We start from the raw sequence: 15918 nt of genomic DNA, 5'->3' as shown, positions 1-15918 counted from the left end.
GGGACTTTTCTGAAGCAACTGATTGGCACGGATGAATAGCCCTAATGAACAGCGAGGCCTAGGGAGTTATTTAGATGTTAGGGAACTCTGGGTAAATGGTTTATCTTAATGTGATTTTGAAACCAGTGTTTTAGTCTGTTTTAGGGGAAAGCATGGATAGAAAACTGGGAACTGTGCTGATCAAGAGAACAAAACTGGATTGTGAGAAATTCTAGAAGGAGCTAATCAGACTGAGCTGTTGGTCTGCTCATACATAGTAGCTGATGATGATATGGGCAGAGGAATTTGGAAATGAGTAGTATCTTTTCAGGGAAAATATATTCTCACCTTGTGACCATCTTGGCCAGAATGTCTTTTTGTCACGCATCAGCTGTGTGAAATCTATCTCGAGAACTTTCACTAAAATGGAACAGAAACAAAGAGCTCTTAGGTAAAGTTGTGTGTAGAGGTGTTTATGTGCATTAAACTGCTGCCTGGAGAAGAGTAGACCTCTCCCCAAGGGTAGTCTTCCCAGCCTAGGAATTCAGGAGGAATTTACTAATGTAACTAGAAATCCTAATCCTGCAAAGGAAAACTTTTTGCACATTGCCTTTTCATTTAGCAGCATATCTTGAAGGTGCTCCGTGTAATTAGTTAAAAGTGCTGTCTTATTTTCCCAAATGCCTTTTTAGGGTAATTTCCAGGAATGTTGACTTAAGAACTTTTGAAAAAAGGCTCTAAAATATTACAGGTCTGTGAGTATAGGTTTTGAAGGTAGTGTTTAGAGGTGAGCGCGCTCTCTCATAGGTGGTGTACTTAGCAATAGCTGAAGGGGCGCTAATTCAGCTGAGGACATAGTAGAGCAGGCTGCTCTCTCAGGAGCTTGTGGACATTGTCTCAAGTGCCTAGGGAAGCCAGTTTCAATTCAGAGTTGGGTATTCTTGGCCTGAGTTATTAGAAATGTTGAATTCTGTAGTGGACTGAATAGAAGGCCGGTAGACTAGTGGCTCATGGTCAGTGGGGTTGTGTCTGTCCTGCACATATGGGAGGGACTGCCTAAGTTAAGATCATCAAGTGAGGCCTCTAGTCTGGCTTCTCAGGGAGAACGTCACCTGCTTGGCGAAGATGCTCTCTGACAGATTGCTAGTTCCACCAGAAATCTTGCTATGTGGACAGCTACTTAGAGAAATAGTTTTAAATATGTTTTTGGGTTTCTCAGCCAAAGGTGATTTTTTTTGGCCTTTCAGTTGTTCTTGTACTAGGTTTGCAAAGGAATTCTTCCTCTCCAGGTCAAAGACACTGTGTGTGTGTGTGTGTGTGTGTGTGTGTGTGTGTGTAATGTTAAAGTGTTAGTGATGATAATAAATAGCATTAGCTGAGTGCCCACTAGAATGACTGGCATACTGTAAAATGTTACATGAATTAGTCCCCTTTTACATCTGAGGAAACTGAGGCTCATTTAAAAGGTTAAGAATCCCTTTGAGGTCACATAGTTAGTGAATAGCAGAGTTAGGATTTGAGCCTACATCTTTGACTCTGAAGTCTTTGCAATTGACTGTGGTGTTCAAAATAAGGGTAACAGTTTGGAGGAAAAAAAGCACGGATCAAATGCATCTCTGGTTGGGCCTGTTCCTCACAATTCTCATGTTGCTAGTTGAGAATATTCTGTTGCCCACAAATTAAGATCTGATGTTCTATTTGCAGTGGCTGGAACAGTTAACTGTGTTTTCCATGAAAAAGTCATGTTGAGACACATAATCATATTCTGGGGCAAAGAAGGCCTTTCCTTGGTGGACCAAGCACTGTTTATGTGATTGATCCGTCACCAACACCCAGGGAAGGTCCTGTCCTATGACATGTGCGTGCTTGGCAATGATCTTGCCATGCATTTTGCTTAATAATTTTCATTATTTTTAATTAAAGTTGAAGAAGTGCAGACTCTAGCTGAAATTAAGGTAGGTTGTGTTGCCGGAATCTGGTAATTACTTTAATTGATCACAAGATAGTTTCCTTGATCACCAATTAGACTAAATTGCCGATCATGTTTCAAGACGTGAAGAAATGCCCAAACTGATTTATGTAATAGTGTTTTCATTTCTAATCAGACATAAATATCATTTCCTTCCATGGCAATTGTGTTTTATAAAAGAAGGGTTATGGGCCTACAAACATAAAGGTGATTCGTAAACAATAGAGTTCTAATTCATTGAATTAGTAAAGGAAGTATTTAGAAGCTTAATGGAGATTGTACTGTGGAAATTACTTTGGAGTCGCTGGTGCTCATTTTCTTAGTGGGAGATATGTTCTTTTTTAGTGCATAATTAAAATAGTATACAATCAAAATATAAAAGGCAGCTGATTTAAAGAACATTTCAAAGAGATCTGCTCTGAGTAATGAAAGATTTGTATTGTAAATATGTGCTAGAAGTTAAAGTCTTAGAACTTTAATAAATTATACATGCTATTTGGCTGAAGCTGCGTTTTAAATTCAGGGTGCTGTTAAACATTTCACAGATTGATACAGGATTTTTATTTTGGTTTTGTGCATCTGATAGTCTTTCATATTTTCATGGAATAAAATGAAACAAAAGGAACTTTAAGAAAAATTAAAGTTCCCCAAGAATACTTGATTTGGGGTTCATGGAAAAATCTTTTAATTGCTGATGGTTTGGAGATTTCCAAATGACAAACTTCATTGGCTCAATTTACTGTGATTGTAATGCTTACATTCCTTAAAATGGCAGAGTGACTTAAAAAGTCATACTTCATCATGCATTCATTGACTTGTTCATAAAATGTTTGTAATTTGCAATAGAGGAAAGACTGAAACTATTATCAGCCATTATATGTTATTTGTTGGCCATATGTTTGTTTGAAATGGCCGTGGCTCAACAGAACATGGCTCATAGACAAACTATGCTGTAAATTGGCACTAAAAACCCACCTAAACAGGTAGGCATATGTTAAGAAGTTAACATGAGCCAAAATATTTTAATATGAACCAGGTTACATATAGGATCTCAGCTGCCTTTACAGTGAGATCTTCATTTGCATGGCTTCTTCATTTTCCCCCCAAACTAATTTTTAAGCATAGATCATGTATGTATGTGGTACAAAATTTAAAAGGCACCAAAGCGTATAGAAGTCTATTTCTGTTCCTGTTTCTCAGTCACCGGGTTCCCTCCTCTATACCCCCATCATTCACATTATAACTAGCTCCAGAGATATTAATGCATATATTTTATTTTTTCATTTTTATATAATTCATAAACTATTTTTACACTTTTTTCATTTAGTAATATATCTAGGAGGTATTTCAATGCTAGAGGATAAATTATTTCTTCATTCTTCTTAATCGCTGCATAGTATTCCAGTGTATGAATGTACCATAATATATTTAATCAGGTCCCTATTGATGGACATTTGGCTCTCTCAAGTCCATGGCTGTAACCAGCTGTGCTGCATTGATTTTTTTTTTTTAATATATTTTATTGATTTTTTACAGAGAGGAAGGGAAAGGGATAGAGAACTAGAAACATTGATGAGAGAGAAACATTGACCAGCAGCTTTGACCGGAATCAAACCTGGGACCCTTTAGTACATGCCCTTATACTGGAATCAAAACTGGGACATGCCCTTGACTGGAGTCAAATCTGGACCCTTTAGTCCACAGACCAACACTCTATCCTGCAGTGACCATTCTTGTAATTTATGTTTTCGTATGTTTGCAGACAGATTCCTAGAAGTGGAACTGTTTGGTCAAAAGGCATGGACATTTTTTTCCCTAAGGGCATGGGCATTTACAACTTTGATAGATATTGTCATATTCTCTTCTATAGTGATTATTATCAGTTTATAGTCACCAACAATGCACGAGAGTGTCTCTTCTCTATCTTCACCAACCGAATATTATCGAAATCTTTGATCTTTACCAAACAGGTTTGTCTTAGTTTCCCCCTCAGCTTTATTGAGATATAATGGACATAAAGCGTAGTTTAAATTTATGCTTCCTTTATCATAAATTTAGCAGTTTTTATGTTTAAAAATTCTTTTCTCTTTTTGTGTATTACGTCTTTTGTCCATTAAAAAAAAATCGAGTGATTGATCTTTTTCTTATTAATTTGTAGGCATGCTTTATATGTTAAGGAAATAAGTACTGCAGATATAATTTATTGTGTGTCTTTTAATTTGCTTGTTGTTTGGTTTTTATTCCCATACAGGGAAAAAATTGTAAGATTTGTCTTTGTTTTAGTATTGGTTTTAAGTTTTCTGCATATGGAATTTATACATTTCTTATTAAGTTTACTCCTAGATAAATTTTGGTTCCATTATAGATGGGATGTTTTATACCAAGTTTTTTTCTAATTAGTTAATTATATAAAACTGCTGTTGACTTATTTTGACTTGTTTTATTCTTGATTTTAATGGGAATTCTTTTAGTGCTTTCTTATTAAGAATGATATTAAGAATACTAGAGGCCCGGTGCACGAAATTCATGCATAAGGGTTGGGGGTCCCCTTAGTCCAGCCTGCACCCTTTCCAATCTAGGACCCCTTGGGGGATGTCCTACTGCTGGGGATCAGGCATAAACCAGCAGTTGGACATCCCTCTCACAATCCTGGACCGCTGGCTCCTAACTGCTCACCTGCCTGTCAGCCTGATCCCTCCTAACTGCCTCTGCCTGCTGGCCTGATTGCCTGTAACTGCCCCTCCCTGCTGGCCTGGTCACCTATAACTGCCCCCCCACCCCCCAGCCTGGTAGCCCCTCTCCACTGCTGGCCTGATCGCCCCCAACTGCGCCGCGCCCCTCCCCCCCCCCCCCCACTGCCGACCTGATTACCCCTGCCATCCCCATCAGCCTGGTTGCCCCTCACAACCCCCCCTGCCAGCCTGGTTGCCCCACACAGCCTACTGTTTGGTCGTTTGGTCACCCTTTATTACCCCGCAGCCCCCCCCCCCCCCCCCCCCCCCCGCTTGTCTGGTAACCTCACGCAGCCTGGTGTTTGGTCATTGTGTGAGGGTTTCCCAACCAATTTGCATATTACCCTTTTATTGGTATAGATATTCTAATCATTTAAAGAGGGGTTCATATATTCTTATTTCATTAAGAATATTAATATAGGGCCTGGCTGGGTTGGTTAGAGTGTTGTCCTGAAACACCAAGGTTTGTGTTCAATCTATGGTCAGGGCACATATAAGAAGCAACCAATGATGCATAACTAACTGAAACAACAAATTGATGTTTCTCTCTCCCTCCATCCCCCCTTCTCTCTCTAAAACAAAATAATTTTAATATATAATAAATATTGAATTTATTATCTTCAGAAGTCATTATATGAATTTTTTATTAATATGATAAATTATGTCAATATATTACCTAATATTGAGTCATCTTTGCATTTCAAAATAAATCCTATTTGTACATGGTATTTTGTTCTTTCTGTTTTTTGTTTTTTAAAAAATATATTTTATTGATTTTTCACAGAGAGGAAGGGAGAGGGATAGATAGCCAGAAACACTGATGAGAGAGAATCATCAACCAGCTGCCTCCTGCACACCCCCCACCGGGGATGTGCCTGCAACCAATGTACATGCCCTTGACCGGAACCAAACCTGGGACTCTTCAGTCCGCAGACCGACGCTCTACCACTGAGCCAAACCGGCTTCGGCTCTTTCTGTGTTTTACTAGGATTTGCTTATTAAGATTTTAATAAATATGAAATCAATCTACATTTTCATTATTATATGCTATCTCTGGGAATTTGGAGACAATGTTATGATAGTTTATAAAAATAACTTGGAAATGTTCTTTTTCTATGCTCTGGAACAGTTTAGTATTAGAGTTAACTTGATTTAAGGTTTTAAAGAATTATTCTGTGAAATGATTGGGAACTAACTTTTTGGTATTACTCTTAAACACATTTTTCTTTTATAGTTGTTTAATTGTTTAGATATTTTTCTCTTCTGGGGTCTTTTTTGATTATTTTTATTTCTAAGAGAACTATTTTACATATGTTATAAAATTTGAGTTAACTTTGTATTTGCCTAAAAACTTTTTGTAAGTTTTAAAATTTATTTTACCTATAGTTACTTGACTGTTGTCATTTTCTCTCTTTTTTTTACCTGTGCTTTCTGTCATTGTTTTTGTTTTGTTTTAGATGAAGAAACCTATTTTCTATTGTATAATTTTTTCAGATATAACATTTTGATTTTTTAGTTTTACTAGTTTTCTCTTTTCTAATTTATTTATATTTGCTTTTTTTTTTTACACTTATATCCTTTCCTATTCTCCTTAAGTTTATTTTGTTGCCATTATCTTCTTGATTGGGTGCTTAATATATTTATTTATATATATTTTAAAATACGTTTTTATTGATTTTGGAGAGAGAAGAAGGGAGAGGGAGGGAGAGATAGAAACATCAATGATGAGTAAGAATCATCAATCGGCCACCTCCTGCCTACCCCACATGAGCCGGAAACCCAGGCATGTGCTCTGACTGGGAATTGAACCAATGACCTCCTGATTGATGGTCGACATTCAACCACTGACTCATACTGGTGGGGCAATATATTTTTTTTCTATCGTGTTCATTAAGGTATTTAAGTATTTATTTATTTTTTAATATATTTTATTGATTTTGCACAGAGAGGAAGAGAGAGGGATAGAGAGTTAGAAACATTGATGAGAGAGAATCATCCATCAGTTGCCTCTTGCACACCCCCTACTGGGGATGTGCCCGCAACCAAGGTATATGCCCTTGACCGGAATCGAACCCGCGAACTTTCAGTCCGCAGGCCGTCGCTCTATCCACTGAGCCAAACCGGTCCCGGCGTAAGGTATTTAAGTATTTAAAACAATACTCTGATTATTGTTTTAGATGTATCCTATATGTAGTCCTTATGACATTAATTTTTATTTTAGTTTTAATGTCTTTGACTTAAGATTTTTGTTTTTTATTTTTTGACTCAAGATTTTTAAAAGAAGGATTTAAAATAATTTTCATGTACTTTTTGTAACTTTTGGGTTGTAGTTTGTTCATCCTCATCTGAGGATATATTTTTCATTAATTTTAGAGAGAGATGAAGGGAGGGAGGTAAAGAGGGAGGGAGAAAGAGGTGGAGAGAGAGAGAGAGAGAGAGAGAGAAGGAAGCATCAAATCAGTTGCCTCGTGTACATGCCCCAACTGGGGATTAAACCTGCAACCTGGGTATGTGTCCTGACCATGAATTAAACCTATGACTTTTTAGCGCAGGGAATGATGCTCTAACCAACTGAGCCACACTGGCCAGAGCTGTTTAAAATTTTATTAGAAAATGTTATCAGTACTATTTCTACTTTTTGGAATTTATTGAGATTTTTTTTTATTTTTTTATTTTTTTTTTATGGTTGGACAGCGCTAAGGATGTCCAACTGCGGTTTAGGCCTGTTCCCCAGCTGGCAGATGGACATCCCCCAGGGGCTCCCGGGCTGCCAGAGGGATGTCTGACTGCCAGCTTAGGCCTGATCCTTTGGGGTCCCGGGCTGTGAGAGGGTGCAGGCTGGTTTGAGACACCCTCCTCCCCCACACTCAAGTGCACAAATTTTTGTGCACTAGGCCTTTAGTCCTGTATAATAAAAAGGCTTATATGCAAATTGACCAAACGACATAACGACAGGTCATTATTATGTGCACTGACCACCAGGGGGCAGATGCTCAATGCGGGAGCTGCCACCTGCTGGTCATTATGCTCCTACAGGGGCAACGCCCCTGAGCCAGAAGCCAGGCTCACAGCTGGTGAGTGCAGCGGCAGTTATGGGAGCCCCTCCTGCCTCCGCAGCAGTGCTAAGGATGTCTGACTGACAGTTTAGGCATGGAGCGGGCCTAAGTCGTCAGTTGAGGGCTTTCGGACTGTGAGAGCGTGCAGGACGGGTTGAGGGACTCCCTAAGTGCATGAATTTTGTGTACTGGGCCTCTAGTACTGAATAAAGGATGAAAGAGAGATGATGTAAAATAAATAAAAGCTATATTCTTAATTTTTAGAGTTTAAAATAGGTCAATTAGTTCTACCATTTATTTATTTATCTATTTATTTATTTATTTATTTATTTAAATCAATCTTTATTGTTCATATTATTAAAAAGGTTCCTCATTTCTTCCCCCTTCCACCAGGTTCCCACCCCACCCTCCGCCCCCTCCCCACCCCCCCATTGTCCTCATCCATAGGTGCACAGTTTATGTTCAGTCTCTTCCTCCCTCCCTTTCCCCGAGAACAGTCAGTCCACTCCCCTCCCATATTGCTGACTCTACTACAATGAACCGCTATTATTGTTCATCAGGTTTTTCAGTCTCCTATTTTTTTTTTTTAATTAATAAACTTTTACACCTCTAAGAATAAATTTCAAGATCTAACAATTTTAAACCTTGTCTTTTTTCTGCCCTGGGAATTGAGAGCAAACCTGTTTACACGTAAACTTGTAGTTCTACCATTTAAACGATGTGTTTAAAATTTAAACACATTTAAATAGTCTTACTTTTGTTTTCTTAATCTGCCTTGGATTAAGAGATGTGAATTAAAGTATCTAACTATACATGTTTTTATTTGTCCTATATTTCCTGTCATTTCTGCCTCGTTGATTTTTTAAAGAAAAAGAACTGCTGTACTTTATTTATTATTTATTGATCTCAGAGAGAGGAAGAAAGGGAGAGAGGGAGAGAAGCATCTATCAATTGCTTCTCGCACTTGCCTGAACCAAGGATAGGACCTGTAACCTGGATATGTGTCCCGACCAGGAATTGAACCCTTCACCTTTTGGTGTATAGGAGATGCTCCAACCAACTGAACCATACCGACCAGTGTCTGCCTCATTGATTTTTTATGCCATTTGTAGTATAGATATTCACAATTATTCAGTTTTCATTGTGGATAGACTTTATAATTATAAATTACCTTTATGATTTAAAAAAAATTTTTTTTCCACATTTGCCTGTGTCCTTTTATTTCCAGTGGCTGAGGTTTGCTTTGAGATGCATTGCAAAATTTTCTTTTAATTGGTTGGATTTAGGTTCTTTAGTTTATTGATTGGAAAGATGTTTGGTCTTATAAAACATGACAGAACCAATATACTTTTTCCTCCTGTAATTTAAATCATAATATGAATTGTGTTTTCTTTACTTCATTTTAATTGTATTTTTCTTTACTTAATTGTGAATGTTTTTATTTTTGTTTTGGTTCTTCTAGTGGATACTATTATACCAATAATTTTACATAGCAAATTTAATCCTCTGTTTCTTTTTTAAAAATATTTTATTGTTGTTTTTTTTTTTTTTACAGAGAGGAAGGGAGAGGGATAGAGAGCTAGAAACATAGATGAGAGAGAAACACTGATCAGCTGCCTCCTGCACATCTCCTACTGGGGATGTGCCTGCAACAAAGATACATGCCCTTGACCGGAATTAAACCTAGTACCCTTCTGTCCACAGGCCGATGCTCTATCCACTGAGCCAAACCGGTTAGGGCTAATCCTCTGTTTCTTCAGATGGCATTTAGATAACATTTCTTTATATAGTGGTCTCCCAATAAGCAATATCAGAATTATACTTCTTGTTTTCCTTCACCAGACAATTTTAGTTCATATCATTTTTAATACTTATATTTTATACCTTTAAATATACATACGTCTATAACATTTGATCTCAACTTTCAAGATTTTTTAAAACTTCCATATACCTTCCCTGTTTCTTCCCCTGTTTTCCTTCAACACTTTTAGTAGTTTATAACACTTGCATTTCATTCTGTGACTATAACCCCCACAATTGTTTTAAATGTATTTCTAGAGCTGAGTGAATTTATTGCCCACTGCCAATGCCTTTGGTATGGTTTCTTCATTCATCTCTTGGTTACTTATATTTCACCCTTAAAAAAAAAAGTTTCCTCAACAAGGATGAATGGGAATTATTCCATGAATTACTGTATTAAAAATTTTATGTCTTGCATTAATTTTGAACATTTCAATTTAGCTAGGTATAATTTTTTTTTGCATTTTCATTTCCTACAATTTTGATAAGCATTGCTCACCTGACTTCTATTTTGAAGTTGCTGTGTGGAAGGTTGAAGTCCATCAGATTCTTCTTTTTTTTAAAAAAAAAAAAAAATCAATCTTTATTGTTCATATTATTACAAAGGTTCCTCATTTCTTCCCTCTTCCACCAGGTTCCCCCCCTTCCGCCCCCCCCCCCCCCATCAGATTCTTCTTATCCTTAGAGGTTAATTGATCTTTTTTTTTCTTCAAAGGATTTTTTTTTCTTCTTTAATAGTTATATATACATGGTTGAATTCTTACCATCTATAGATTTAAATCTTTTATTTCTTATATATTGTCTTATATTTCTAATTTTTCTGGGAATTTTGGTTCTCTTGTTGATAATATTGTAATTGTCTATATATTAAATCTTGTTTTCACGATTTTTGAATTCTTATAAACCGTTATTGATTTGTACTTTATTTTGCCTATTTTCTCAGTCCTGATCTGTAAGTTCTTATTGGATAGCTAGTGATTTCTGTTCTGCCTTGGGCTGTTTACAGCTTCCTTTTTAAAAAATAATTTTTCATTTTTTGATTACAGTTGATATACAGTATTATATTAGTTTCAGGTGTATAACATAGTGATTAGAACTTTATGGAATGGTTTTAGAGAGCCAGTACTTGTAGCTAGTTCAGGGCCTTTAGATTCCAACTGACATCCTGGTAATAAGTAGCTAGGAGTGTAAAAAATCTTAGAAAAAAGGGACAGATGCTGTTCACCATCTGCTAAGCTTGCTTTTGAGTCATATTCTTTCTTTATTATGTTTCAGATCATCAGAATTCCCCTTTGAGGTTTTGCTTTTTCTCCTCTCCTATCCACTCATTTTTTTTTTTTTTTTTTACAGAAATTCTTTTACTTTAATTTAAATGTGCATTGTTCAGGATGTTTTTAATTTGTGGATTTAAAATAACTATTTGGGGGATTATTTGGTTTTGTTATATGGAAGAAGCGCTATGGAATAGCCTCGTTATTCCAAGAGTAGTTTGTGTGTTCTTTTCCTAAGCAGGAATTAGGAGTAAATCTTGTATAAATGTTCTAAAAAATATTTTATTAAATGCAAATATTAGGTGATGGTTGAGGGAATTATATAAAACTTAGGAAAATACAAAGTTAGAGGGCTTTTTGGATAGGCCTCCCTTTTTACATTGTATATCGGTGTTCTGTTTTAAGTCATATCTGTGATGAAATAGGTTTTGCTAGTATGCTTACTTGTAGTCCAAGATTTGAGGAGCACTTCTGACCATGTTAAAATCATCCATTTGATCCATTTGGCTCTTGGGAAATAGTAAGGGATTCTAAGTATCACTTTGGACCTTTTAGGATAACATGGTTCAAAGAAACGGTGGCTACAGAGGTTTAAGAAGTTGGGCAGTGACTGTCCATCTCACTGATTGTCATTAAACTGTTTCCCCCAGTAAATGTTCATTATAGTGTTACCCGACAGTATATTCTCTATTGTCAGGGAAATGTGTATCAATCTCTAGTCCTGGCACATGGACAAGGGAAAGGGCTGTTCTTCTGGGAGACAGCAGCTGAAATCTTAGATTCTCAGGGCTTGGGAAGGCTTGTCATCCATCATTCCATTTTGCCAAGTTCGGCCGGAAGCAGCAGTGGCAGCAGTATGTGCCATTATTGACCTCTTACTCTGTGCCTAGTGCTGTGCCAAGTGCATTGATATCCCCTATCTCATTTTTTATTAGAATGATTACATGAGCTTTTTATTATCCCCATTTTACTGATGAGAAAACAAAGGCTTGGAGTTAAATTGATGGCAGTTTAGTAGAGTTGGGATTTGAATCCAAAACTCACTAGCTCAAAAGCACATATCCTTAATGACTATATTACTGTCTCTCAGACGTGGTTAATCTTGTAAGCTAAAGCTAAACAAAAATAAGAAATTATAGACAAACAGTAAGAATTCTCATATTTCATTTAATACAAGTTAACTCTGTGTTTGGGTAATTACAATAAAACTGACTTTCACATTTGACTTGTCCCTTCCCCTCACATAGCCTAGAAAATCAGATTATAGTATTCTTCTTTATCTGTGGACAATACATCCCAGGATCCCTATGGATGCCTAAATCTGTAGATAGTACTATGTTTTCCTATACATACTCGGCACTGATAAAGTTTAATTTATAAATTAGGCACAGTGCCGAAACCGGTTTTGCTCAGTGGATAGAGTGTTGGTCTGCGGACTGAAAGGTCCCAGGTTCGATTCCGGTCAAGGGCATGTATCTTGGTTGCGGGCACATCCCCAGTAGGGGGTGTGCAAGAGGAAGCTGATCGATGATTCTTCTCTCATTGATGTTTCTAACTCTCCCTCTCTCCCTTCCTCTCTGTAAAAAAATCAATAGAATATATTTTAAAAAATTAGTCACAGTAAGAGATTAACAACAATAACTAATAATAAAATAGAACAGTTACAACATCCTATATAATAAAAGCCTAATATGCAAATGGACTGAAAGCAGAATGACTGGTAGAACAACCAGTTGCTATGATGTGCACTGACCAACAGGGGGCAGATGCTCAATGCAGTAGCTTTCCCCAGTCCACAGGCACCAGGCCAGCCAAGGTGGGTGCTAGTGATCAGATTGGCCCTGATCGTCAGCCAGGCCTAGGGACACTACCCAGGCATGAATTTCGTGCTCCAGGTCTCTAGTATATTACAATAAAAGTTATGTGACTGTGGTCTCCTTTTTTCTTTGATGACTAATCTGATAACTGAGACAGCTACTAAGTGACTAATGAGCGGCTAGGGCATACAGTGTGGATATGCTGGACAAAGGGATGATTCATGTCCCGGGCAGGATGAGGGGGATGGTTCAAGTAGTGTTATTTCATCACACTACTGAGAACAGTGCACAATTTAAAACTTATGAATTGTTTATTTCTGTAATTTTCCATTTAATATTTTCAGACCGTGGTTGACCGCTGTAATTGAAACCATGGAAAGCGAAACTATGGATGGGGTGGGGGGAACTGTTGCAATGAGAAGCGGTAGAGAGGAAATAGTGCTTTCCCACTGATAATTCCATACTTGGTTAAATGGATTTTGCTTGAATTTCCTTCATTTAGACCTTAAATATCAAAATGGAAATTTATCCCTAATAAAGTGACTTCTTTGATAGGGCTATTGTTAATGAAATTATTTAAAATGGCATCTTCCATATTTCACACTTTTAACTTGGAAATATGCTCTTTTACCTTTTGGTGATCCAAAAACCGTGCAGCTAACATCAGATTGGTTTTTGTGGATGGGGTAATGAAGTTAAACATTTATTTCTATGGCTGTAATGGGGACTGCTCTGAATTCCACTGTACCTTTGTGATGAATGTGACCTTACCTTACAGCCTTCCCAAGTATTTCTGCCTCCTGGGCACAATAGAGACAGACTCTCCTATTGTTTGCAATTACCCTCATAAAAAGTTTTCCCCCCTCTCAGGACAAGTTTGCATACTGCTTTTTTAAAAAAATGTTATTATTATTATTTTTTTAATTCATTTCAGAGAGGAGGGAAAACAGAGAGAGAAACTCTGTTTGTGCTCTGACTGGGAATTGAACTGTGACCTTCTGGTTCAGAGGTTGATGCCCAACCACTGAGCCATGCTGGCCCGGGCCGCCTTCTGCTTTTTAAAATTAAGTTTGCACTTTCCCTGTGGTTATGAGACAGAGCCCTCCAGGTCCACACTTCCACCTGTGGCTGGGCCTGCAGCCCTCCGTCAAAAGGTGGGGCACTTTCTGCTTGAATCGCCAGTGCTGGGCAGCGGCAAAAAGACCCCCAGCAGGCAAGCCAGACTTCTGTTTTATTCTGGATATCAGAGAGTCTTTCATCCCCTCCTGACGTGCCTGAGAAACGGAATGGGGAAGTTCATTTCTGTCAGTGCTTTGGTTTAAGGCACTCTCAAAAGACGTTCTGCCCTAGTCCTACGGTTGATACCTTGTTAGCAGCCCAGTCACTAAAAACAAAGAGCAGTGCTGCCAGAGTTGCTCCTAAGGGTTGGGGTCCAGGGCACTGGTTAAAGGGAAATTATGCCCCAGCTATTTTGGAGAGTCTAGTCCTGAGGACAATTAAACAGTCCAGACAGGTCAATGGGTGAGACCAATTTCCTGCTTTGTTTATTTGAGCCTGATTGTTTTCACCATCGAGCAGCAGGCCATGGTCCTGCCACACCGTTACCCAGCTCTGCGGAGAGCAGCCGCTTTCATATCTGGCTCCTCCAGGCTCCCCGAAGGACCCTAGCCGTGTCTTTATCTGGTTGGATTGCTCTGGGGTCTCTCTCAGGTCCAGGGCAGAGGGCAGTGCAGTAATCACTTTCGACTTCATCTTACGCAGGCCTTTGGCTTTATGTCCCGAGTTGCTCTACAAGCAGAGAAGATGAATCATCACCCGGAATGGTTCAATGCCTACAACAAGGTAATGAAATTGCCTTATTTTGGGATCACCTTAATTATGGAGTTTAGGAAACCTCTTTCTTCCTTGTCATCCTGAACAGCTAAGTGTCATTGTGTTTAGGAAAGTATTATTTTTTTTTTCTCAGAACCCCTGTGTATTATTGCAATTTAGTAACAGATTTTCAGATCTGCTCAAGAGAACTGTGACTAAGCCCTTTATTTTCATGTTTGTCTTCTATTGAAACTAATATGAAAGTTGGGCCGTAAAGTTGGGCCGTATTAGGCGCCTGAATTAAACTTGAATATCAGCCATGCAGATAAAATGTTAAACCCTCTTAAGGTATATTATCGAAAAGATTGGAAGTAAATATCTTGAGGTAAATTTGCTCAAGAACTGTGCTTTAAATAATAACTTTATTAAATGCTGTTTCTGCAGTGGGAACTGACCTTAAGACAAACAGCGGACTGAAAAGATTTCATCAATTAATTTTAAAGGGGCACAGTGAGAAGAATATCCCTCAAAAAGTGTCCTTGCCTATGGTCATACCATTTAGAATTTATCTAGTTTTATCTAGGGTTCTTTTTTTTCTCTGAATAAAGAGAAAATTTCATATTTTTGTGATTTATTGGAGTAATTCAGAGCATGCAGGAACCAGGATAAACTTTTCTTTCACTGTTGTCTCTCCTTGCCCATAACTTTGCTTTTGCCTAATTGATTTACAAAGAAGCGAGAGTCTATTCTTTCATCCCACCCCCACCTCACTTTCCTAATTTGGAAATGGGCTTTTTTAATGTTGCAAAGATATTACCTTTGATAGCTTGGTTTTTCTCAATGTCCTGAAAATAGTGAGTATAGTTAAAGTAATGGGAGTTCAAATAAAATCTCAGTCTTTTTTTTTTTCTTTTTTTTTCTAGAGTCAAAATTTGAGATTCTGGCAACTGAATTGCCCTTCATATAAGAGAACCTTTTCATTCTTGGGCAGCTGCTGGGGCCAGCCTGAAGCTGACTGTGCCCCTGGAGTTTACTGGGCTTTGGAAATGTCCTGTTTTCTAAATGATTTACTCTGACCAGTTCTTAAATATGAACATTGCATAATAGATTGATTTCTGAACCACGAAAGAAGAATACCACGAATCACAGGTCATGGTTTTAAAAACTGCTTCTTTCTTTCTTAGGTCCAGATAACTCTCACCTCGCATGACTGTGGTCAGCTGACCAAAAGAGACGTGAAACTGGCCAAGTTCATTGAAAAAGCAGCTGCTTCTTCGTGATTCCTTTCAAAATGCTTGTAAAATCTTATACACTTCTTAGGTGTAATGTACTTTGAGGGTGATTTACATGAACAAATTACGCTGAAAATTTATTTCGCCTATATACCACATTTTGTAAAATCAGTGCTTAAATACAAAATTATTTAAATTTGATCCTGAGGTATTTTTCATTATATCTAAATCACATATATAATAAGGCAAA

At 37.7% G+C, this 15918-nt stretch overlaps 1 protein-coding gene across 1 annotated transcript in view; it reads left to right on the top strand.

The window, feature by feature from the left end:
- Positions 1-15869, top strand: part of PCBD2 (pterin-4 alpha-carbinolamine dehydratase 2) — a 56454-nt gene extending 40585 nt beyond the window's left edge. Inside the window, exons 3-4 of the mRNA XM_084886747.1 lie at positions 14386-14466; positions 15621-15869. Of these exons, the coding sequence (XP_084742873.1) occupies positions 14386-14466; positions 15621-15716 (177 nt within the window). The 3' untranslated portion in view covers positions 15717-15869. The remainder of the gene's footprint in view (positions 1-14385; positions 14467-15620) is intronic.
- Positions 15870-15918: the final 49 nt, after the last annotated feature.

The sequence above is a fragment of the Pipistrellus hanaki genome (genome assembly GCF_964339955.1).
Source record: "Pipistrellus hanaki genome assembly, chromosome: 5".
NCBI classification, from domain to species: Eukaryota; Metazoa; Chordata; class Mammalia; order Chiroptera; family Vespertilionidae; genus Pipistrellus; species Pipistrellus hanaki.
The sequence above is the reverse complement of the archived record's forward strand: the minus strand, read 5'-3'. Positions and strand labels throughout refer to the sequence as shown.